Genomic DNA, 25518 nt, shown 5'->3' on the forward strand with positions numbered 1-25518 from the left:
TTGCATTCTCGAATTACTACAGCGTGAGAAACTCTACGCCAAATTCTCGAAATGTGAATTCTGGCTACGAGAAGTCCAGTTTTTAGGACACGTTGTGAGTGAGCGTGGTATCCAAGTAGATCCCGCTAAGGTAGAGGCAGTCATGAACTGGCAAGAGCCAAAGACGCCTACCGAAATCCGTAGCTTCCTGGGGTTAGCAGGATACTACCGGAGATTTATTGAAAATTTTTCGAGGATTGCTGCGCCTTTGACTTCCTTGACCAAGAAGAAAGAAAAGTACATTTGGGGCCCGAAGCAGCAAGAGTCCTTTGAAATACTGAAGCAGAAGCTAAGCAACGCACCTGTGTTGACCTTACCTGAGGGTACAGATGAATTCGTAGTTTACTGCGATGCATCACACACAGGCATGGGGTGTGTGCCTATGCAGAAGGGCAAGGTGATTGCCTATGCTTCAAGGCAATTAAAGGTGCATGAAAAGAATTACACCACCCATGACTTGGAGTTGGGTGCTGTTGTATTTGCACTAAAGTTGTGGAGGCACTACCTTTATGGTATTAAATTTGTGATTTATTCTGATCACAAAAGCCTCCAACACCTGTTCAACCAGAAGGAGTTGAACATGAGACAGCGCCGTTGGATGGAAACCCTGAATGATTATGACTGTGAAATCAGGTACCATCCCGGCAAGGCGAATGTAGTCGCCGATGCATTGAGCAGGAAAGAAAGGGTAAAACCCATTCGAATCAATGCCAAGAGCATTGAAGTTAAAAATAATTTGATGGAAAGGATATTAGCTGCGCAGCGTGAGGCTGTGTTGGAAGCTAATTATCCAAATGAAAAGCTGGGAGTAACTGAGGAGCAGTTGACTCTTAGCAAGGATGGAATTCTTAGGCTGAATGGACGTATATGGGTTCCGATTTATGGGGGACTACGAGATGTTGTTCTCCAGGAAGCCCATAGTTCCAAATACTCAGTCCATCCTGGTGCTGACAAAATGTACCAAGACTTAAAGGCAAATTATTGGTGGATAGGCTTGAAAAAGTCTGTAGCCGCCCATGTAGCAAAGTGCTTGACTTGTGCTCAAGTCAAAGCCGAGCACCAAAAGCCGTCTGGCTTGCTACAACAGCCTGAACTTCCCGAGTGGAAGTGGGAATGCGTAACTATGGACTTCATAACCAAGTTACCCAAAACCAGGAAAGGAAACGATACAATATGGGTCATAGTCGATAGGCTGACTAAATCAGCTCATTTTCTACCCATCAAGGAGACGTATAGCTCCGATATGTTAGCCCAACTTTATGTTGATAAGATTGTAGCCTTACACGGCATACCTGTGTCTATTATCTCCGACAGGGATACTAGATACACGTCTCACTTCTGGAAAAGTTTCCAGCAATCTTTGGGCACGCGTTTAAACTTTAGTACGGCTTACCATCCCCAGACGGACGGCCAAAGTGAGCGTACTATCCAAACGCTAGAAGACATGCTTCGTGCATGCGCGATCGATTTAGGTGGTAACTGGGATAAAAATCTACCCCTGATCGAATTCTCCTACAATAATAGCTACCACACCAGCATAAAGGCCGCGCCTTTTGAGGCATTATATGGTAGGAAATGCAGATCGCCTGTTTGTTGGGCGGAAGTAGGAGAGGTCCAATTATCGGGACCAGAGATTGTTTTCCAGACAACGGACAAGATTGTCCAGATCCGGGAACGTCTCAAGGCTGCCCGCGATAGGCAGAAGAGCTACGCTGATCCAAAGCGTAAGGATTTTCACTTCGAAGTGGGTGAAAAAGTATTACTTAAGGTGTCACCCTGGAAGGGGGTGATGCGTTTCGGCAAGAAAGGCAAACTGAGTCCGAGATACATAGGGCCTTTTGAGGTCATTGAACGAGTCGGATCAGTTGCCTATAAACTGAACTTGCCTGAAGAGCTCAATGGAATTCACAATGTGTTCCACATCTGCAATCTCAAAAAGTGCTTCGCCGACGAGTCGTTGGTGATTCCACACACAGATGTGCATATAGATGAGAGCTTAAAGTTTATAGAAAAACCCTTGTCGATTGAAGATCGACAGGTGAAGAAGCTTCGCAGAAAGCACGTACCGATTGTAAAAGTCAAATGGGATGCTCGTAGAGGTCCTGAATATACGTGGGAAGTCGAAGCTACAATGAAAGAAAAATACCCCTATTTATTTGAGTAAATCTCGGGTTGAGATTTATTTTAAGGGGGTGAGGATGTAACACCTCGAATTTTTGTGTCCAATGATGTGTTAACACGTGTCATTTGTTTACACGTGGCATCCATAATAAATAAAGGACTAATTTTGACAAACCTTGAAAGTATATATAAATTCGAGGGTTATAAATGTCAACAAGGGTAAATATACTGTATAGTATCCCTAAATAATGCTTAAACCTTCAAACGAATAAATTATAGATCGTACATAAACAAAACGCGGAAGAAAGTGAGAGATTACAAACTACAGGGGTTAACTGTGTCAACATGTTTAATAATACCTCTGAGTGACCCTTTAACGTTCCAAAGACTTGTAACGGTATTATACCCTCACTAAAATAATATATATGAATTTCGCGAAGTTTCGATATGAAACGAGAAAGTTACGATCGAATTCGTAGAAGAAGGGTTAAAAGCGTCGACAGTGAAAGTTAAGGCTTTCCAATATAATTAAATAAATAAACCGGGGACTTTATAATGCGGGTAAATAACACGAGGCCCCTATCGGTAAATAACCGAGGGCCAAACCGCAAAGTTACCCCCTTCAAACCCGAAAGGTCAGGTAAATCATTACGAAAGATTTCGTTATTAATGACCGGATTCTGTAATCATTACAAAAAGATTTTAAAATCCTGAAATCTTAACCTTAGGCGGCCCGCGTGAAGGTTAAGGATTAGTTGAGGCGGGCCGCGAGCCTCCTCTATTTCGCGTCTGTTATTTGAACTTTAGGCGACCCGCGTTAAAATGGCATGGAACTCCCATGCGGGCCGCGTAAAGTGCCCAGATGCAGAATATTGATGTTTTCTTGACTTTTGGAGTCTTGAACGATCAAAAACCAACAAATGGGGCATGGGCACCCTATGCTCAACCCATAACACTTAGGGGACACCTACCATCACCTCTGGTCTGATTGTAGTGCTTGTAATGATCAATGAGGCTTGACATTGGCTATAAATAGCACACCTTAGTTCATAACCATTCACACAACTCAAACTCACCTTTCTGATCATTCTAAAGGCTCCCAAGTGTTTCTTCTCTGCTCCATATTCAAGTACTAACTTCTGTAAGTTACCTTGATCATCCATAGTTCAGTTTATGCTTAGTTTTTAGCTAAAAACCAAACCGTCGTAACTACGGTTTGACTTTACAATAAATCAGTAATGGTTCAGTCTTATGACGAATCAAAAGTGGTTATGAGTTGGTATTTATGTGGGTAATAAACCTCTAAAATGGTTCCCCCTGATCACCACTCTAACTATGTCAAATGTCGAGTCAAACGTGCGGTTAAAAAGTCAACAGAAAGCTATTTTAGCGATTTATGCATAATCTGTAATATATATGTTATGGAACCTGTTTTGATAATCATAAAACATGATAATAAGTATATAAACCTGTTTGCGCTCGTTTGAATCGATCATTTACTATATAGAACCGGTTCGGAGCCGAATGTCGCAAAAGTTTGACTTTTGCTTTGACTTCAGTTCTGACCCGTTTTAGTGAGGTATAAATATACCTTAGGACTCTCTTAGGACCAGGTCACATGTTGGTATACGCCTCTGTGGTCGGTTCATGAGTTATCCGAGTCTTTTACGCAATTCCGTCATTCGCCTAAAAGTTGACCGTAACGGCCTTTTAAAATTAAAACGAGTATTTCGGACACGTGAACGGACCAAAACCTTACTTATTAAATTATAAGCATGTCCTTAAAGTTTCACGTCAATCCGAGGTCTAGAATGAGAGTTATGCTAAAAGGCGCACTTTTAAGAAAGTTTTGTAAATAACGGCGCAATTAGCATAACGCCTATCTAACCCTAGTTTTCGTCACCAAAACTTTTACCCACTGTGGTAAGATAATATTTTGGGAATTTTAAAGATTTTTAATAATTTTTACCTTGCTCATAACCTGCGGTTATGGCTACGGTTCGGTAAATACCGAATATGCCCTTTTTGGCCAAAACGGGAGTTCTACAAGGTCTTTTGACCCGATTCCAGTTGCTACTGGTTTTAAATAATAAATAAAGTATTTTAAGCTTTATAAACTGTTCGGGAAACTCAGATTTCTAGTAGAACTCGAAAATCCCTTTTAAAGTCTTTAAAATGACCGAAAAGCCCCTACGGGGCATAATACTAACTTAAACTCGTTACGGGCATCACGGAAGGTATCCTACTGATACCACAACCCATTTAAGGCATATTGACTTAGGAAATAAGCGTACGACTCTCATGGTTAACCGTTTCGCCTATTGCGCACACGGTTCGGCCTATGAAACTAGTTTTCATACATTAGCCGATACGGGTCAAATTATATTATTTGAACCCCAAAATCCAGAGTATGAACTATAAACCCATATAAAACAAGTCACTGAACTTGTTGGGTCCAAATCATACTCCATTCTCGGTTTTCGCCTCTTCGTGCGAATTAACCATATCTATATATCGGAATCAACCGGTTTAAGCTACGGCTAATACAAGGACCGTTAGGATTCTAAGAGGTTAATTAAAACCTTCGTTCCAGATTAGGAGCCCCAGTAAAAGCTATCGGTGACTTGATCTTAATTAAGGATTTATACTTGCAAAGGTAAATACTTTAACTTATTTCCCCTATATGGGCTTGGGTTACGGTATATTAATACCGCTTGATTGAGCATTATATAATTCCATCGCTTAGGTGGTTAATTGATTAAATATGATCGGCTCATTTAAACAGTTTTGTTGCTTATAAGCCTTTGGGGGGTTTAATGACCGTTGTCCCGGATATCCTTGGCATCATTTTACGAAATGGCCACGACCATCGACATCCCGGTGTAGGCGTACACCCGGTATAAAGTGTCGACATTAAAACTAAAAGACGTAGCCGTTGGTTTTTGTACTACGGTTTTACGCAAACGTGGTGTGTCTATAAATCTTTAACCCGGCACGACCCGGGCTACTGAACGCATAAAAGAACATGTAAAACGTTCACAAGATCATTATGAATTTTCCCAAGTTGTAAAAGAGTTTGTGCCTTGTGCATTCAAATCAATTTTAATAAACATTTTCAAATGTGTCAGTTGAATGTATTTACCAGTGTAAACTGACGTATTTTCCCCAAAAAGATTAAGTGCAGGTACCTAAACGTAATTGGCTGGTATTAGCTCCCTAGCGTCGGGATAAGCCTCGCAAGCTTGATTGCAGTATCTAATGGAACAATACTTTACCTTTATTTACGATCCACTGTGGATATTCAACTTCTGTAATACATTGATATTATCACCAGAGGTTGAAATATATGTATTTATCTTATGCTTCCGCTGTGCATTATATAATTGTGTGGTTTGACTATATTGTTGCCAACATTGTCACGGTAATCCCCCACCGGGCCCACCGGTGAGACACGTGGAAATCGGGGTGTGACATATGGTAGTTGTTGTTATAGGAGAACTCGACCAAGGGTAGGTGGTTATCCCAACTACCACCTAAGTCGATCGCACATGCACGAAGCATGTCTTCCAACGTTTGGATTGTACGTTCACTCTGTCCATCTGTCTGAGGGTGGTAAGCCGTACTGAAGTTCAAACGTGTGCCCAAATATTGTTGGAAACTTTTCCAAAAGTGTGATGTGTATCTGGTATCTCTATCAGAGATGATAGACACAGGCACGCCATGAAGGGCTACAATCTTATCTACAAACAACTGGGCTAGTATATCGGAGCTATGAGTCTCCTTTATGGGTAGGAAATGTGCTGACTTAGTCAGTCTATCAACTATTACCCATATTGTATCGTTTCCCTTCTTTGTCTTTGGTAACTTGGTGATGAAATCCATCGTCACCATTTCCCATTTCCACTCAGGAAGTTCAGGCTGTTGTAGCAAGCCCGACGGCTTTTGATGTTCAGCTTTTACTTGCGCACAAGTCAAACATTTTGCTACGTAGGTGGCTATAGACTTTTTCAAGCCTATCCACCAAAAGTTTGCCTTCAAGTCCTGGTACATTTTATTAGCTCCAGGATGAACGGAATATCGGGAACTGTGGGCTTCCTGAAGGATAACGTCACGAAGACCTCCATAAACAGGAACCCATATCCTTCCATTCAATCTCAGAATCCCGTCCTTGCCATAGGATAACTGTTCTTCAGTTACTCCTAGCTTTTCGTTGGGATAGTTAGCTTCTAACACAGCTTCCTTCTGTGTAGCTAACAATCTCTCATTCAGACTGTTCTTGATTTCAATGCTCTTGGCATTGATCCTTATTAGTTTCACTCTTTCTTTTCTGCTCAAGGCATCTGCGACTACGTTGGCCTTGCCTGGATGGTATCTTATTTCACAGTAATAATCGTTCAGAGTTTCCATCCAACGTCGCTGCCTCATATTCAAATCTTTCTGATTGAACAAATGCTGAAGGCTTTTGTGATCAGAATAGATCACAAATTTAATGCCATATAAGTAATGCCTCCAAAGCTTTAGTGCAAATACAACGGCACCCAACTCCAAGTCATGGGTGGTGTAATTCTTTTCATGCACCTTTAATTGTTGTGAAGCATAGGCAATCACCTTGCCCTTCTGCATAAGCACACAACCCATACCGGTGTGCGATGCATCACAATATACGACAAATTCTTCCATTCCGTCCGGCAATGTCAACACAAGAGCTTTGCTTAGCTTCTGTTTAAGGATGTCAAAAGCTTCTTGCTGCTTAGGGCCCCAATTAAACTTTATATTCTTTCTAGTTAAAGAAGTCAGGGGTGCAGCAATTCTTGAGAAATTTTCGATGAAGCGTCTGTAGTATCCTGCTAGACCTAGGAAACTGCGAATCTCCGTAGGCGTCTTCGGCTCCTGCCAATTCATGACAGCTTCAACCTTGGCGGGATCCACTTGGATACCACGCTCACTGACTACATGTCCAAGGAATTGGACTTCTCGTAGCCAAAATTCACATTTAGAGAATTTGGCGTAAAGCTTTTCTTGATGAAGCAGTTTAAGAATACATCGAAGATGCTTCTCGTGGTCAGCTTGACTCTTTGAGTAGATGAGGATGTCATCGATGAAGACAATGACAAATTTATCCAAATAAGGCTTACAAACGCGATTCATGAGATCCATGAATGCGGCAGGTGCATTAGTGAGCCCAAAAGGCATCACTAAGAACTTGAAATGACCATAACGAGTCCTAAATGCAGTCTTGTGCACATCTTCATCTTTAACCTTCAATTGATGATAGCCTGACCTTAGATCAATCTTGGAAAAGTAGCTCGCTCCTTGAAGCTGATCGAACAGATCGTCGATCCTGGGCAAAGGATACCTATTCTTGATTGTAACTTTATTCAGCTCACGGTAATCGATGCATAGACGCGTCGAACCATCTTTCTTTTTGACGAACAGGATTGGTGCTCCCCACGGAGACGAACTGGGTCTAACAAAACCTTTGGCTAGTAGATCATCTAGCTGCGTCCTCAATTCTTTCATTTCCGTGGGTGCCAGTCTATAAGGTGCTCTTGCAATAAGCGCGGCTCCTGGAATGATGTCGATACTGAATTCCACTTGCCTATCCGGTGGCAAACCAGGCAGTTCTTCCGGGAAAACTTCAGGATAGTCAGAGATGACTGGGATGTCTTCAATCTTGGGTTTCTCCTCACCGATAGTCACCTGTGCCATATAAATGACACATCCTTTCTTCAAACATCTGGATGCCTTTAGCATAGATACCTGTGCAGGCAATCCATATCGAGTATCTCCCTGAATGGTAAGTGGTTCTCCAGACAGAGTCTTGATTACCACTTGCTTCTTGTTGCACATAATCTAGGCTTGGTTATGCGATAACCAATCCATACCCAATACTACGTCGAAACCAGCTAGTTTAAAGGGTAACAGGGATAAAGGAAATGAGTGATTCCTAATGGATATAACACATCCATCTAAAACAGTTGAGACTGTTCCCATAGTCCCATCAGCTAGTTCTACTTCATATTTTACATTCAAGGTTTTAACAGGCAATTTTAACAGCTCACAAAACTTATCATCCACAAAGGATTTATCTGCTCCAGAATCAAATAACACTCTTGCGAATACATCATTGATAAGAAACGTACCGGTTATGACGTTGTCGTTCTGGATAGCCTCTTGAACATTCATCTGAAAGACCCTGGCATTGGTCTTTTTCCCTTCTTCAGCCTTCTTCACTATCTTTGGGCAGTTAGTCTTGATGTGCCCTTTTTCATTGCAACTATAACAAGTTGCATCTTTGAGTTTCTTTCACTCAAGAGTCCTATGCTCATAGGACTTACAAATCCCACATGCTTTCGGCTGGGATTTCTGCTCATATCTGCACTTTCCGAAGTGGTGCTTCTTGCAAACATTGCACTTGGGTCTATCGCCCGACTGTCGGTCATTCTTCTTGGTCTCCGATCCCTTCTTGTGGTCACGATTCCCCCGGTGCTTCTTGCTTGACCTACGTGAATCATCATCTTCACGTTTCCTCTTCTCACCGTCAGCATTTCTCAGAGATCTCTGTCTTACTGCATCCAGCGTAAGAGACAGAGATATATCCGCCACGGATCTAAATGTAGCAGGCCTAGAAGCCTTCACGCTAGCTTTGATCTCCGGGGCCAGACCCTCGATGAAACGTGCGATCCGTTTAGGTTCCGGGGTCACAAGGTACGGAACCAATCTTGACAGGGTGTTGAAACTTGTGAGGTATGCCTGGCAATCCAGGTTCTTCATTACCAATGATAAGAAATCAGATTCTATCTTCTCAACCTCGTGCTGAGGGCAGTAGTTTTCTTTGATGAGAGCAATAAATTCCTCCCATGACATGCTATACAAAGCAACCTTCCCAGAGGCTTGAACCAATGATCTCCACCATGCTAGGGCTTCACCCTTAAATGATTGGGATACAAACTTCACCACATCCCTCTCAGCACAACCACTAATGTCCACCACGGTGTCCATTTCGTCCAGCCAGGTCATGCAATCCACAGCGCCCTTTTCCCCAGTGAAATCCCGGGGTTTGCAAGAAACGAAATACTTATATGTGCAACCCTTGGCGCGAGGTGCATTATCGAACACTTTCTTCTTAGGACGGACACTATTCTCATTTGATGAGTGTCGATCGTCATCCTTCTTAGGTTTAGACTGGGTCGAGGGTGGTTTGCTGTGATGTTCAGAATAGGTTTTTGGTTTAGAGTGTGGTGCAGATCGGGTCCTGCTTCGAGACTCGCTGTACTCTTCATATTGTCGATCTAAGGCTGCCTTGACAGCGTCGTCTACTAAAGCTTTCAATTCAGCGCCCGTTATATTAATTTGGGCGTTATCATTTTCATCCTCCTTTGATTGACTATTAACTCCATTTAGGTCAGCCATCGAGATCTTGATCTGCTACAAGGAATATGACAGAATTTTATTTAGGAGTTTATTATGGAATTGTCTTTTATGGCAATTCATTAACCATGGTAAACATAGACCATATTTGGTTAATTTGTTACTCACTTTTATTTAGGATTTGAATATAACTTATCCTAATTATAAACAATATTGTTAGTGGCACAAAAGCCTAGTCACAAGGACGTTTTATATATTATTAGCCAGGATTTCAGAGAATCAAGGCATGAAGGTTTGAACCAGAGTTATTTTACCCTTTTTCTGACAGGGAGTCATAGACTACAACTGTCTCTTGTCTTATATGACAATAAGTATGGCCCGTAGGCAGTACATCACTAATGGATGATTTAACCCATGATTTATAAATCATTAACTTAGGTCTTGGAATCCTTTGAAGGATTCTTATATAAGAATGACGCGTGTGATTTTAACGAACCACATCTGCCAAGAATGTTAACATGTTTACAGAGGTTAACAGGAATCTGAACCTTTTACTCAGGTCTCACCATCTTGGTCGGGTCTTATAATGACACCAAGCTAGGTCTCACCATTAAGATTCTTTATTTAGGTAGACTTAATTAAAAGGAATGATTTTTAATTTATCTCATATAATAATGTACTAAAATGACAAAAATGAAATTTATAAACTTAACATTCCATTAATCATAATAATGATTACACACTGCCCTAAACGGGACTTTCAATAGACAAATACCTACGCAGAGGTTTACAGAAAACAAGTCCACGCAGGGACCAAATACAAGGATAGATGTCCGCATAGGGACAAAAGATAAGTCCACGCAGGGACTGAAAGGCAATAAATGTCCACGTAGGGACTAAAACAAATAGATGTTCACACAGGGACTCGATTGAAATAGGAAATACAAAAAACATATAAAGACTAATGATCTCGCTTCTTCTTCCCCTTTAGCAGGTTTGCTAGGCTTTTAAGGAATCCACGATTGTTCTTACGTTCTTGCTCAAAGTCTCGTTCTACCTTATTTAAATGGTGAAGGATTTCTTCCTGCTCCGGTGGGGAAAAACGTGGCTGTTGCGACGGTTGTTGAACCGGAGGTCTAGTAGGTGCTGGATACCCATGAGCTGCGTATCCTAATCCCCAAGGATTTCCATAAGGTCCTTCGGGATGGAGGGCGTTGTAATTGGCCGCTACCAAATATGGGTCGGCGTCAGCATAATTATAGTGAGTGTGAGTCGGCAACTCAAACGGGTTGTACGCGGTGGAACCGGCCTACGCGGGTATCGGGTTATCATAGCCGAATGGTGGCGGAGGTGGTGCAACTGGTGCGGAATTCACCTCTGCAGGGTGGCTCGAAGGTTCACCCATTTGTGGTTCTTCAGGCAATGGCGGAAAATGACTTGCACTCGAGTGGCGAGGGGTGCTAAAGTGAAATTCCCCTCCTCGGGTGGACATCCGCGCGCCTGATCTCCTACGCCTTGGCGGATCTGGAGGTGCTTGATGAACTGGTGGCGGTGGAGGCGGTGGCGTAACTGCCACGAAAAGCGAATCCTCGGAAGGATCCTGCTGCTATTGCTGCTGGTGAGGTGATGAATGGTGAGAGGGTGTAAAGTACCACTCGCACTGGTTAAACCTCGCCTGGTAACTGTCGGGACCTTGATAGGGTGTTCCACGAAAGGATGACCCGTCAGAGATCTTGATAGGATGGTTGGGAGTACCTCTTGCAGGTTCGATGGGATCCGTGTCCTCATCCATATCTACCGCATCATCCTCGGAGAAATGGTCTTCGGGTCCTAAAGGGTTATAACCTATTGGTTCTTGGACATAATCAGCCGGGTTGAACTGGCCTTGGAAGAAAGGAGTGGGATCGCCATAGGAACGGTGCGAAACAGAACACTGGAGAGGTATAAACGAAGGTTGAGGGTTACTGGGCTCATTCTCCGAATTTGGTCCAAAAGAGTGACGGTATGAAGGTGTCGAACTGTGTGAGGTAGACCGTCTTGCGGGCTCAAAGAGGTTCCTCCTACGCCTCTGAGGTTCTTCACTTCTTGTGCTAGTAGGAGCTCGCATATGTGAAGGTCCGGCCTCGTGATCATTATGAGTAGTGATCGGCCCTTTGCCTCTTCTAATTGCTGGTGGCATATTTCCTGCTTAACAAATTTTTAAATCATAATAAACAATAAAAGACAAACTAGAATAACAATTCGAATTTGTCCTATGTTCTTGTCTAGACTCCAGTATGTGCAATTGTGTCATTGAGACTAAACACATAAGGATAGTGTTTAATTCACTCAACGTTGGCTCTGATACCAACCTGTCACACCCCGATTTCCACACGTTTCACCGGTGGGCCCGGTGGGGGATTACCGTGACGTAGTTGGCAACAATATAGTCAAACCACACAATATTTAAATGCACAGCGGAAGCATAAAGATAGATATATTTCAACCATCAAATGTAATATCCAAGTATCACAAGTAGTCGAAATAAATCCACAGGGGATCAAAATAAAATAGAAGTATTGTTCAACAGATAGTGGCATCCCAAGCTTGCGAGACTCTAACGATGCTAAGGAGTGGCCAGCCTATTTCGTGTAGAACCTGCATTTAATCTTTTTTGGGAAAATACGTCAGTTTACACTGGTAAATACATTCAACCGACACTTTTGTAAAAGGTTTAATAAAATTGATTTGAATGCACAAGGCACAAACTCTTTGTAACTTGGGATAATTAATCAATTAATCTTGTAAAAGAATTACATGTTCACTATGCGTTCAGTCGCCCGGGTCGTGCCGGGTTTAAGGTTAATTAACACACCACATAGCATAAAACCATGGCGGGAAAACCAATGGTCATACCTTTATAATTATGGACACATTTTCGGGTGTACGCCTACACCCGCGTGTCAAGGTCGTGGCCATTTCGTAAAATGATGCCAAGGATATCTGGGACATGGTCATTAAGCTCCCAAAGGCGTAAAGCCAACAAAACAAATTTTTAAATGGATCACATTGAAAATACCCAACTACTAATGAGTTGGAGTCAATTGCCCGACCAAGCGGTATTTTTATATACCGTAACCCAAGCCCGTATAACGGAAAATAAGTTAAAAGTATTTACCTGAGCAAGTAATAACCTCAATAAACAATGTAAGTATCTTTTACTGGTCTCCTATTCTGGAACGAAGGTTTATATCAACCTATTAGAATCCTAACGGGTCTTTAATTTAGCCTTAGCTTAGACCGGTCAGTTTCAAAGGACAAATACGGTTTAATCGCGTGAAGGGCGAAAACCGGGAATGGAATGTGGTTTGGACCCAACAAGTTTGAAGACTTGTTTTATATGGGTAATATAACCACACTCTGGAGTTTGAAGTAAAAACGAAAAGGTTTGTCCTGTTTCGGCGAGTTTATGTAAACTAGTTACATAAACAGAACCGTACGCGTAAAAGGCGTAACGGGTAACCGTAGGAGTCCTACACAGGTTTCCTAAGTTAATATGCTCTAAAGAGGTTGTGGTATCAGTAGGATACCTTCCATTATGCCCATATCGAGTTTAATCCCAATATACGCCCCGTAGGGGTATTTCGGTCTTTTTAAAGATTATAAAAGAGATTTCCGAGTTCTACAGGAAATATGAGTTTTCCGAACAGTTTATAAAGTTCAAAATACTTTATTTATTATTTAAAATCAGTAGCAACTGGAATCGGGTCAAAATACCTTGTAGAACTCAAGTTATGTCCGAAAAGGGTATATTCGGTATTTACCGAATCGATGCCATAACCGCAGGTTATGAGCAGGTTAAAAATAAATAAAAATCTTTAAAAATCCCAAAATATTATCTTACATCAGGGTGTAAAAGGTTTGGTGTCGAAACTTGGGTTTAGATAGGCTTTACGCTAAATGCGCCGTTTAATTACTAAAGTTTCCGTTATTGCGCTATTTAGCATAACTCCTATTCTAGACCTCAGTTTGACATGAAATTTTAGGGACATGCTTAGAAATCAGTAACTAAGTTTATTGTCCTTTCACATGTCCAAAATTCTCGTTTTAAAGTTAAAAGGGCGTTATGGTCAACATTTAAGCATATAACGGAAATGTGCAAACGACTCGGACAAAAAACGAACCGGTCACAGAGGGTTATACCACCATGTAACCTGGTCCTAAGAGAGTCCTAAGGCATATCTAAATCATACCATAACGGGTCAGAACTGTAGTCAAAGCAAAAGTCAAAGTTTTGCGACTTTCGGTTCCGAACCGGGTCAAAACAGTAAATGGTCGGATCAAACAAGCTTAGACTAGTTATAATACTTATTATCATGTTATATGAGTGTCAAAACAGGTTACACGCCATTTACATTACTGATTATGCATAAAATTGAAAGTTAGCATTCTGTTGACTTTTTCTAAGCAACTTTGACCCGACATTTGGACTAGTTAGAGTGGGAATCAGAGGGTGCCCTTTTAGGGGTTTAATGCCCACATGATTACCAATATATAACTACCTTTGTTTCGATTAATCACTGGACCATTTGTGATTTATCGTTAAGTCAATCGTTAATTACGACGGATTGAGTTTTAAGCTATAACTAAGCAAAACTTAACCAAGAAAGGGTGGAGCATACTTACAAGAGTCCTATGCACGACCAGGGATGAGTAGTGAGAGTTCTTGAGCTCCAGAAGTGATCAATAAAGCAGTTGAAGGTGTGAAGAACAATGTTGCTACTTATGGTCCTTTTATACTAGTTTAGGATGCATAAGATCATCACAACAAGGCCTCCAAGTGTTCTTGGATGATCAACAACTGTCCCTGAGTGCTAGGGGACGTTTAGGGGGCGCCCATGCTCTCATTATTGCTCAATAAGTCGGTTAAAACACTCAACAGTGCTTCTGTCCGACTTTTCTGCATCTAGGGCATTGACGCGGCCCGCGTAAGAGATCACTTAACTTTTACGCGGCCCGCCTGAATCCATATGTCAGAGCCCATATCTTTCCTATCAATGCGGCCCGCGTAAAGTCCCTTAATACTTTTACGCGGCCCGCCTGAGACCAAAAAGTAAGTTTTTTTTAAATCTTTTCAATTATTACTGTTGGCCTTTGGCGATTCGAAGGGGTAACTTTGCGTTTTGGGCCTCGTTAATTTACGTATAAGGGCCTCGTGTCTTTTACCCTCGCCGTTAAATCCTCGGCAATTTGTAATCTCTCACTTTCTTCCGCATTTCGTCCCGTACGATCCATGATTCATTCGTTTGAAGGTACGAGCATCATTTAGGGTTACTGTACAACATAATTATCCCTCGTTGACATTTTTAAACCCTCGGTTTCACATACTTTCAATGTTTGTCAACTTTAGTCCTTTATTTAGTATCTACTACCACGTGTAAACTTATGACACGTGTCAATACATTATAGGACGCAAAATTTCGAGGTGTTACACGCTGTGAGTATACTCGAACCCTTTTTGCTTTAGCACTTTTGGGTGTTACATACGTTACTTATCTAAATCACAATCGAACACACTACTTAATTACTTTAAACGCTAACCGATTATGCATGTATTACGTGACTAAATGAATGCTTGTTGATTGTGTTTACATGTGGAATGTTGTCTACCTGCCTTAACGACGTAGTACTATAGTTTGGACTCAGCACCCATTCACACGGGGGTTGTTAAGGACAATTACTTGCATGTATTATGGTGGTAATCATGTATTGCGAACTGTCTCGGACAGTCAACCCGCAGTCACTGGTATCGATAGATCCATGTCGATAATTAACATGCTTCGTTTTCCTCTGTGTACGTGCTGGTTATGCGTAAACTATTTCGAACTCTATATGCTATTATCAAACTTGTATGCTCACCTTTACATTATATGTATTGACTTTATTTTAACGTATGTGACAGGCAATTAGGATGCTTATCTGCTAGGAAGGCGAGCTAGGAATAAGCGTCTAGAGTATAGTTGTCTATAGATCTTGCAGATCGAGTCTCTAGAGGCATTTAAACAATACTTATTTTATTTAAATCCGAGTTGTCGGAACAGAATTACTTGACTAGTTGTTATCTGTAATAATTTATTGTGTTATTTGGGATACGGTATGGGACGTATGATTTAACTGAATAGTATTAATAGTTGTTGTGGAAACTTCTGGACAATCTGTTTCGCTCAGTGTCATGCCCCAATGATTCCGCCATCGGTTGGGGTGTGACACGTTGATAGCCGAAAGACAAGGGGTACATGCACTAATCGGAGTTTGTCTCAATTGCTGAGTGTTATGTGCCTTATGTCCAAGGTTTGATACAAAACTACTATCGAGCCGGGGGTTTTACCGGAAGCAGCCTCTCTATTCCTACGGGACTGTTTACATCTTACCCTCCTCAGACCCTACCTTAGCTTTACTATTGATGGGATATGATGATGACGATGATAGGTAATTTGTAAAATCGAAAACGTATAACAAGTTTTTGTTGATATACGAGTTTATTAGCGAAAATGTCAAGTGTTTGAAAACATATGACGAGTTTTTGTTGATATACAAGCTTATTAGCAAAAAAAGTGTCAAATTATACGGGGCGCATCAAAATCCTTCTCCTAAGCTGTAACAACTCTCACTAAAATTAATACTTAGTGTATTAATTATCTATTAAGGAAACCCTAATTGAGGAACCCAAGTATTTCCGCATAAACCCTAAAATTTTTAGAACAATCGGAATCAGGATCAGGGCCCCTAAAACTCAGGGGAGGTAAAACCTAGTTGATGATTATCCTTCGAATTCGTTGTCTAAATAGAATTTATCGAAACTGTTGACTCAGCAAAGCTAGGCAGGTGACTAACCTACCCTACCCTACTTTGTCACCCCAGGCGATACGCGGCACAGGCCACGTATTCTTCCGCGACACGCGGGAGATGCAAATTTTGGGTATAAATAGAGGGCCTTGGGACTTGAACAGAGAAGTTGAAACGACGCTCAGAAGTTCTATATACGTCAAATTAGAGCAATAATACTACAATTAACACACACGATTCACGAAGTGCTGCCGCAATCGGGGTAATAACTCGATCGCTATTACGATTCAACGTCCGATCGATTATAACTATCCAACGATTGTCCGAGTGCTGCTCAAATTGAGCTTGTACTTTGATTATTCGTCGTGATTTAGACTTGAATATTTGAGTGTTGTTCGAATTCGGACTATGCTCTGTTATTCGTTGTGAATCCAATTGAATTATTAAGTATCGCACTTGTTAATCGATGTGAGGGTTTGATCTCGTGAATTGACGTAACTGCTGAATTAGTTACTAACCCGGTTGTGTGTGTGCATTGTTATTTAAATTAGGTTAATCACAGGCAAATCAGTAGGCTTATATCTTGCTCGTTAAATCTGCAATGTGAGTCATTCTCTTTTTATCAACTGTTTTACAATACTCCAAATTATTTTCAAAGTGTTATAATTACAGGGACTAAGTCGTGGATATCTTGATTTATTGGTTAGTGGGGTATTGTGCACATTACTATTTCTCCCAGTTAGGTTCATTGACATACTAGGGAGGAACGTCACTATTAGAGTTCATTGACCTAATAGTGGTATGACCATCGTCACCATTGTGACTTGTCACCATTGTGACAGAAAGCCAGATAAAAATAAGATATGAACCATTGTAATCGCTCTTATGTTGTAATTTATAACTATGGGTCATTTCCTAAAACCTGAATGAACTCACTCAGTATTTCCCCGCTGACAAAACCTTTTTCAAACATGTTTCAGGTGATATGTTATGAGCAAAGAAAAGTGCCAGGAAGCACTACCAGCTTAGAAAAGTGGCTCAGTGTAAATAAATAAAGAATCATGTTTTGAAAATAAAGATTTCCCGGAGAAATCACATTATTGTAAATTATGAGATTTATCCCTCAGTTATAAAACGAGCTGTTTTAAAACTAAAAGATCCTGTTTTAAAAAGACTTCCGCTATCACCTAAAATTTAAATACCGCAGGATTTCTGTCCCGCGACTCCTGAAACGGGTCAAACCGGGTCGGGGGCCGTGACAGAAAAAGGTGGTATCAGAGCCACTTCTCAAGCCACTGATTTAAGCCAATTAAGTATTTAGAAAATACTTAATTTCCATTAATTGCTATTTCGTGATTATTTGTTTATTTATCTGACTAATTGTGTACAGTATGAGTAGATCTTTATATGTTAATCAATGTAGCAAGTAATGCAAATTCTTAAATAATTTGACTCAAGTATTAGTACCTTTATTATCTACAGTCTAGAAGTCTTATCAAGGAAATCATAAAATTTTCAAATAAAACCTCGTGTGATGTAAAATTTTAATAGTACCCAGTAGGAACTAATATTTAAAACGTTTTCTATAAATTTTATGAATTCTGACTATGTCTATTTTGCTAAACAGCATGAGTAACTTGTCTGAGGCCCTTCAGAATTTAAATCTCTATCCAGTAAGAGTAGAGGTTTCCAGAGATTTCAATAGATATATACCAGACATAGAAGAACCTATAGAATTTGATGCTTTACCTCTCAAGAAACTCAAGCCCAAGAAAATAGAAATTGGGGAAAGTTCTAGGCAAATTGAAAAGTTACCATCTCAGGAAGAGTTAGATTCTATAATGGCAAGCTATAATACTATTAAGCCTGTTAATGAAAATATTTTTAATCGCTCTCTTGAAACACAACTACCAATGAACTTAGAACCAACTATTCCAAACCCTTCAATCCACTCGCAAATAGACGAATGGTTGATTAACGAAATACAGTTACAAAACCATCCCTATAAGCTTTTTCCTCAAGTCCCATCTAGAACCTTCACCAAATCCCCCAATAAGTAATAAGAATATAACTGAACTCCGCCACTTTGACCAAAAAAACTATTGAATGTTGGGAATAGGATCCAAGAGATTGGGAAACAGATCTCCTGGAAATATGATAAGAGGGAACACCGTTACTAGAATATCGTTGACAAAAGGATAGGGGATTTATGAAACTGTTATTGTGTAATAGTAATAGTAAAATCAGTATGTGTAAGATAAATAATAAAACGGTTGTATATAGAAGCATGAAATTTTAGAAAATTTACAAATTTTGTTCGTATACATGATTATGTGCAATTAAGTGTCATATTGGATTATTTCTTGTATACTAATTATTTATCTATAAATTAGTTATCAAATGGAAAACGCTAATAATGAACCAGTTAATGATTCTGAGCAACAACCGGGGGATCAATATATGACTAGGCAGGATATAGAAAATATCGTTGCTCAAGGGATAGCCAACACTATTCCAACAATGATAGCTCAAGGGATAGCCAATGCTATTCCAGCAATCGTTGCTGTTGTTAAAAATCCAATAGAACCACAACAACTCGTTCCTAGCAAACGTATTTCTGAAGATAACTTCAGTAATAGCGTAAACGGAGGCAATGATCATGTTAATCATGACCATGAACCACAACAAGCGCCGCTCCCTAAGAAAATGAAAGTTGCAACGCCTGGTTGCACTTACAAGGAATTTCTTGCTTGTAAACCATCTGAGTTTGCAGGCAATGAAGGAGCAACTGCGGCACTACGTTGGTTAGAGAAAACTGAGGCAGTAATTGCCATAAGTAAATGTGCTCAGAATGATCAGGTCATGTACGCGTCAAATCTTTTCAAAGAAGGGGCGCTAGAATGGTGGAATACGGTGTTACAATCAAAAGGAAGAAGGATGGCGTATGCTATGAACTGGGAAGAATTTAAGAGCTTGGTAGAAAGAAAATTTTGTCCCGAATATGAAAAGGAACAAATGACAAACAAGTTTTTAACCCACCGAATGGTGGATGTAGATTGTCGAAAGTATACTACGACATTCTTCGAATATGCTCGAGTTGTACCAACCCTGGCTTCGCCAGAGCCGGTACTTATTTCTCGATATATTTGGGGATTGATTTCTGAAATCCGTAACATCGTCAAGGCTGCGAAACCTCGCACGATTGATGATGCTGTGGATTTAGCCAATACTCTGACTGACGAACTAGTACGGACAAGAGAAGAAAATAGAAGGAAGGAAGTAGCCCAAAAGATTACCCAGGTAATCCGTTCGGATAACTATAACGATTTCAAGAAAGGAGGGAATGGGCAATCTTCCACTAGTCCATTTTGCAATTTTTGCAAAAGAAAGCATTTTGGAAGATGCAAAGGATACTGCAATTTTTGCAAAATTCCGGGGCATCAGGAAGAAGACTGCAGGAAGAAGAAATTTTCAGTTTGTTACAACTGTGGAGAAACAGGACATCTTAGGCCAAATTGTCCAAAACTAAACAAACCATCTGACACTAAAACCAAACCTGTAGAAGAAGCAAAAAGGAATGCAAGAGCCTTTTCATTGACTCCTCAGGAAGCAGAGCTCATTCCAGATGTAATAGCCGGTACGTCCTAGGTTACAACGTTTACACAAAAAAAAAGTATTATCTGACTCTGGTGCAAACCAAAGTTTTATAAATACTTTATTCTGTCAAACTCTTAACTTATCATTAATCGAACTTAGGCAAATCTTTACAGCCGAAACAGACAAAAAAAATATAGAACTCTCAGGTCATAGAATTCTTTGCCAATTTAATTCCTATGAAATTAGCCGAGTTTGATGTTGTAGATTGGTTAGTAGCCACCCTGCTCGAATTCTCTGTGATAAGAACTTTATAGAAAATCCAGGCACTCGCCGGAAAAGTATTTATGATTACAGGAAATAAACCACGTAAGGTCACATGATGAATCATGAAGATATTCACTTAGATCCTGCTAAGATAGCAGCAAATTACTAAAATAGAAGATTTCGCAAATCCCTAAATGGAAATTAGGAATTTTGTAAATTTAGCCAGATACTATAGGCATTTTATTAAGGATTCTCTTAGATAGATATATCCTTAACTAAGCTAAAACAATTAATTCTAAATAAGAACCTAAACAAAAAGAAGCCTCTAGCATAAATTAACAAATATTCCAATCCTAGCCTTACCAGAAGGAACAGAAGATTTTAAAGTATACAGTGATGCTTTAAAGCTAGAATTTGGATATATGGTAATGCAACACGAAAAGGTAATTGTGTATGCATCAAGGCAATTGCAAAAGCACGAAGAAAGCCATACCACTTGTAAGCTTAAAAATTAGAAACCACAAGTTACCCTTAAGATTAGGAAACATTATCTAAGTAAGTTTACTATTCATTCGGGTCATAAGAATTTAAGATACATATTTGAGCAACAAGAATTAAACATGAGGAAAAGGAAATCCTCGGTGACTACGACTGTGATATTTAGTATCACAAAGGAAAGACTGAAGACGGTTAGAAGAGTATACAAATAATAAACAAGAGCCGTAGAAGTTCGAGTTGGAGACAAAATGCTATTGAAAGTATTTCCTTAGAAAGGAATTTAAGAAGCTAAGTCCAAGATACGTAAGACCATTTCCAGTAATACAACGAATAGGACCCGTTGCTTATTGTTTACAACTACCAGAAGAACTATGGAGTATATGATATATTTCATATATCCAATCTCAAGAAATGTTTATCAGACAAATCCCTGGTAGTACCTCTTCAAGATGTAGAGGTAAATAAAAAGCTGAATTTGTAGAGAAACCACTATAAATTGAGGATAGAAAGATCAAGTTTCTCAAAACCCAAACGATTAGTGTTAGTTCAAGTAAAGTGGGATTCAAAGATAGGACCCTAATACACTTGCAAACGGGAATCAGAAGAGAAGAGAAAGTATCCTCAACTATTCCAATAAATCTCAAGGACGAGATTTTTCTTAAGGTGGGGAGGATGTAACAACTCTCACTAAAATTAATACTTAGTGTATTAATTATCTATTAAGGAAACCCTAATTGAGGAACCCAAGTATTTCCGCATAAACCCTAAAATTTTTAGAACAATCGGAATCAGGATCAGGGCCCCTAAAACTCAGGGGGGGGTAAAACCTAGTTGATGATTATCCTTCGAATTCGTTGTCTAAATAGAATTTATCGAAACTGTTGACTCAGCAAAGCTAGGCAGGTGACTAACCTACCCTACCCTACTTTGTCACCCCAGGCGATACGCGGCACAGGCCACGTATTCTTCCGCGACACGCGGGAGATGCAAATTTTGGGTATAAATAGAGGGCCTTGGGACTTGAACAGAGAAGTTGAAACGACGCTCAGAAGTTCTGTATACGTTGAATTAGAGCAATAATACTACAATTAACACACACGATTCACGAAGTGCTGCCGCAATCAGGGTAATAACTCGATCGCTATTACGATTCAACGTCCGATCGATTATAACTATCCAACGATTGTCCGAGTGCTGCTCAAATTGAGCTTGTACTTTGATTATTCGTCGTGATTTCGACTTGAATATTTGAGTGCTGTTCGAATTCGGACTATGCTCTGTTATTCGTTGTGAATCCGATTGAATTATTAAGTATCGCACTTGTTAATCGATGTGAGGGTTTGATCTCGTGAATTGACGTAACTGCTGAATTAGTTACTAACCCGGTTGTGTGTGTGCATCGTTATTTAAATTAGGTTAATCACAGGCAAATCAGTAGGCTTATATCTTGCTTGTTAAATCTGCAATGTGAGTCATTCTCTTTTTATCAACTGTTTTACAATACTACAAATTATTTTCAAAGTGTTATAATTACAGGGACTAAGTCGTGGATATCTTGATTTATTGGTTAGTGGGGTATTGTGCACATTACTATTTCTCCCAGTTAGGTTCATTGACCTACTAGGGAGGAACGTCACTATTAGAGTTCATTGACCTAATAGTGGTATGACCATCGTCACCATTGTGACTTGTCACCATTGTGACAGAAAGCCAGATAAAAATAAGATATGAACCATTGTAATCGCTCTTATGCTGTAATTTATAACTATGGGTCATTTCCTAAAACCTGAATGAACTCACTCAGTATTTCCTCGCTGACAAAACCTTTTTCAAACATGTTTCAGGTGATATGTTATGAGCAAAGAAAAGTGCCAGGAAGCACTACCAGCTTAGAAAAGTGGCTCAATGTAAATAAATAAAGAATCATGTTTTGAAAATAAAGATTTCCCGGAGAAATCACATTATTGTAAATTATGAGATTTATCCCTCAGTTATAAAACGAGCAGTTTTAAAACTAAAAGATCCTGTTTTAAAAAGACTTCCGTTGTCGCCTAAAATTTAAATACCGCAGGATTTCTGTCCCGCGACTCCTGAAAAGGGTCAAACCGGGTTGGGGGCCGTGACATAAGCGCCTACCTAAATACTTGTGCGCCTTAAATTGTTCCCTCACATTGGTTGTATATAAATATTGTAATTTGTAAACCTTTTTCAATTGTTACAATTTAATGTTAAAAACTTTGAATATTTAAGATCAAACTTGAGAAATGAATGAAAGGCTCGATAATTAGAGCACAAGGGGCGGTGCGAGATGGTTATAGTTCAACGCGTTATACACCACCTTCAACGCGTTATACCCACCGTCACTCCTCACATCACGCGTAATAGTACCACGGTAAACCCATTTCGTTATTTTTTTTAACGGCGTGATGGTTTTTTTTGTGAGGGTAATTGTTGGTTGGGGGGAAATTGTTGGGTGTGGTGGTGAGTGATGACCATTGCCACCAAAAAAGGTTGTAAGTGATGAAAAAATGGTTGTTGACATGGCGTAACATGATTGGATATTGTTAGTGATAAAATTCTATCACTAGTGACCACCCCCACCCTACTTAGAATAAGAACTAAAAAGGGTTTAAGAATACATGATTTGTTATTTTTGAGGTTGTATAAAACATGTCTACTTAGCTAAAAAGTCCAATTAATGAATAAGATGGTTATTTTGCTTAGGCTATTATTATACTATAATTTTGTAATATTTGTTGGCTTTATAGGTTGTACTTTATGCTTTATGGGTATGTTGTGCATTAGAGTCTTGTATGTTAATGGTACAAGTTCTACAACAACTCATAGTTATGTATTGTACCACATGTTAAAGCACATGATACATCCTCTTGATGCAGCTTTTCTTGGTTGCTTGACACGTTTTTTCCACGTGTCCCTGACTTCTTCTCCTGTTACCAAGTTGATTGATTTTTTTTAAGTTTTGTATTGTCATAGGTTTTACATGGTTAATGTTTGATGTCATTTAACCTTCACCACGACAACACGGGAGCTTCCAACTAGCATTTTTTACGTTTTGTCTTAATTTGTAAGTAGCCGGCCGCAACGCGACGAGGTTCCATCTAGTTAGACACCCATTACCTTTTCATATGTGAAAAAATTGCCACCTCAGTTTTCACGCCACTAACACACGATAAAGAAAATGGTTTCGGATTCCATTTTTTTCTCAATCCTCCTCCATTGTTTCACTCATGTGGAAAACTTTACACCATAGCTCCATGGTGTGGATCACCATACCCGACATGGTGTTCCACGCATGGAACCATGGCCACCTCTGCATCATGCGTGGATCACCATACCCGACGTGGTGTTCCACACATGGACTCAAAACAGGGTCGGATTTGGGCCTGTGCGGGAGGTGCCACCGCACAAGGCCCAAAATATCTAAGGGCCCAAAATTGTTTAAAAATATATTTAGTTTATATTTTCAGTTAGTGTAGAAAAGCATACACAAATTCATCCTTTGGTTGAATGGTTGTGGTAACTCTCTACTTAACCTGCCATGCCGGGTTCGAATCCCACTGTCATCATGCTGATTATAGCGGAAAGCCCCATAAGTTACATTCAAATTTTGGCCTTGTTTATTAGTTTTAATTTTAATTCTTCACACTTAAATTTGGGCTTCAATAAATTTGTAATTTATTTCAAATTTTTTCTTCTCATTTAACCATTTACATAATAAACTTTACATGTTTTATTATCTAAATTTGTACGTTTTTTATTTCTCATTTAAACATCTACAATATAAATTTAGAAGAACTCGATATCTAGTTCGGTTTATTTTATTTGTATGAAAAGGTTCGTGTTGCCAAATTAGTTTGGATATGTCTACACATATTACAGTTCTTTCTCCACAAAGGATTCAAGTGTTAGTTATTTTTGCTTGTCCAGAGGATGTTGAAACTAATGTTAGGTGTATTAATATATTTGTAACATAAAACTAGGATTTATTGTTTTTAATTGATGCTAGCATTCACTCTAAGAACATGGATAATTATAATGCATTGAGATATTGAGAGAATTGGCATGGTTTATAAATACTTGATCGGGAACTTTACATTCAAAAATGGTAAAAAAAACCTCACGATTCGCTTAAGTAATTAGTAAGTTTGTTCATATTGCTACACTACTTTTGTTTTGTTTATTTTACAACAATTATCATCGTATTGTGGTTTTTATATATATGATTGATGAGTTTATATTATAGGAAGTGGGCCCAAATTTTTTGTCTCGCACGGAGCCCAAAAGTTTTAAACCATTCTCGGAGACGGCCCTGACTCAAAATCAAAAAGTAATTTACTCTTACATATTAACACAAACAGTACAATAATTTATAGATATGCATTTTATTGTTGTTCACTTGTTCTTTTGTTACATGTTGATATAATATTTCAGTTTGTGTTTTAGTGTTACAAACCATAACTTAGCGATGCCGTTTGTAGCATGGGGTTCTTGTTGGTCCCATCAAATATACATGAACCGCTAATTCATATAATTTGGATTTTCAACCAAACGTTACGTGACCCAATCTAATATGACATGTCTGAACTGACCTATATGTGTAATGCAATTTACGCTTCAACAAAGTATAAAACGACATGTTTTTTTTAAGAACGAATTCACCACTACAATCATCTAGAATAAAAATATATGTTACTCCAAAGACAACCATTAAACTTGACCGTCATAGCTTAATCTTTTGACACACTTGTAAATATACAACATTCTACTATTTTGAACATATTG

At 39.5% G+C, this 25518-nt stretch overlaps 1 protein-coding gene across 1 annotated transcript in view; it reads left to right on the forward strand.

The window, feature by feature from the left end:
- Window positions 1–23724, forward strand: part of LOC110913688 — a 49753-nt gene extending 26029 nt beyond the window's left edge. Inside the window, exons 3-4 of the mRNA XM_035984320.1 lie at window positions 23484–23504; window positions 23710–23724. Of these exons, the coding sequence (XP_035840213.1) occupies window positions 23484–23504; window positions 23710–23724 (36 nt within the window). The remainder of the gene's footprint in view (window positions 1–23483; window positions 23505–23709) is intronic.
- The last annotated feature ends 1794 nt before the right edge of the window (window positions 23725–25518 follow it).

The sequence above is a fragment of the Helianthus annuus genome, chromosome 15 (assembly GCF_002127325.2).
Source record: "Helianthus annuus cultivar XRQ/B chromosome 15, HanXRQr2.0-SUNRISE, whole genome shotgun sequence".
NCBI lineage: Eukaryota > Viridiplantae > Streptophyta > Magnoliopsida > Asterales > Asteraceae > Helianthus > Helianthus annuus.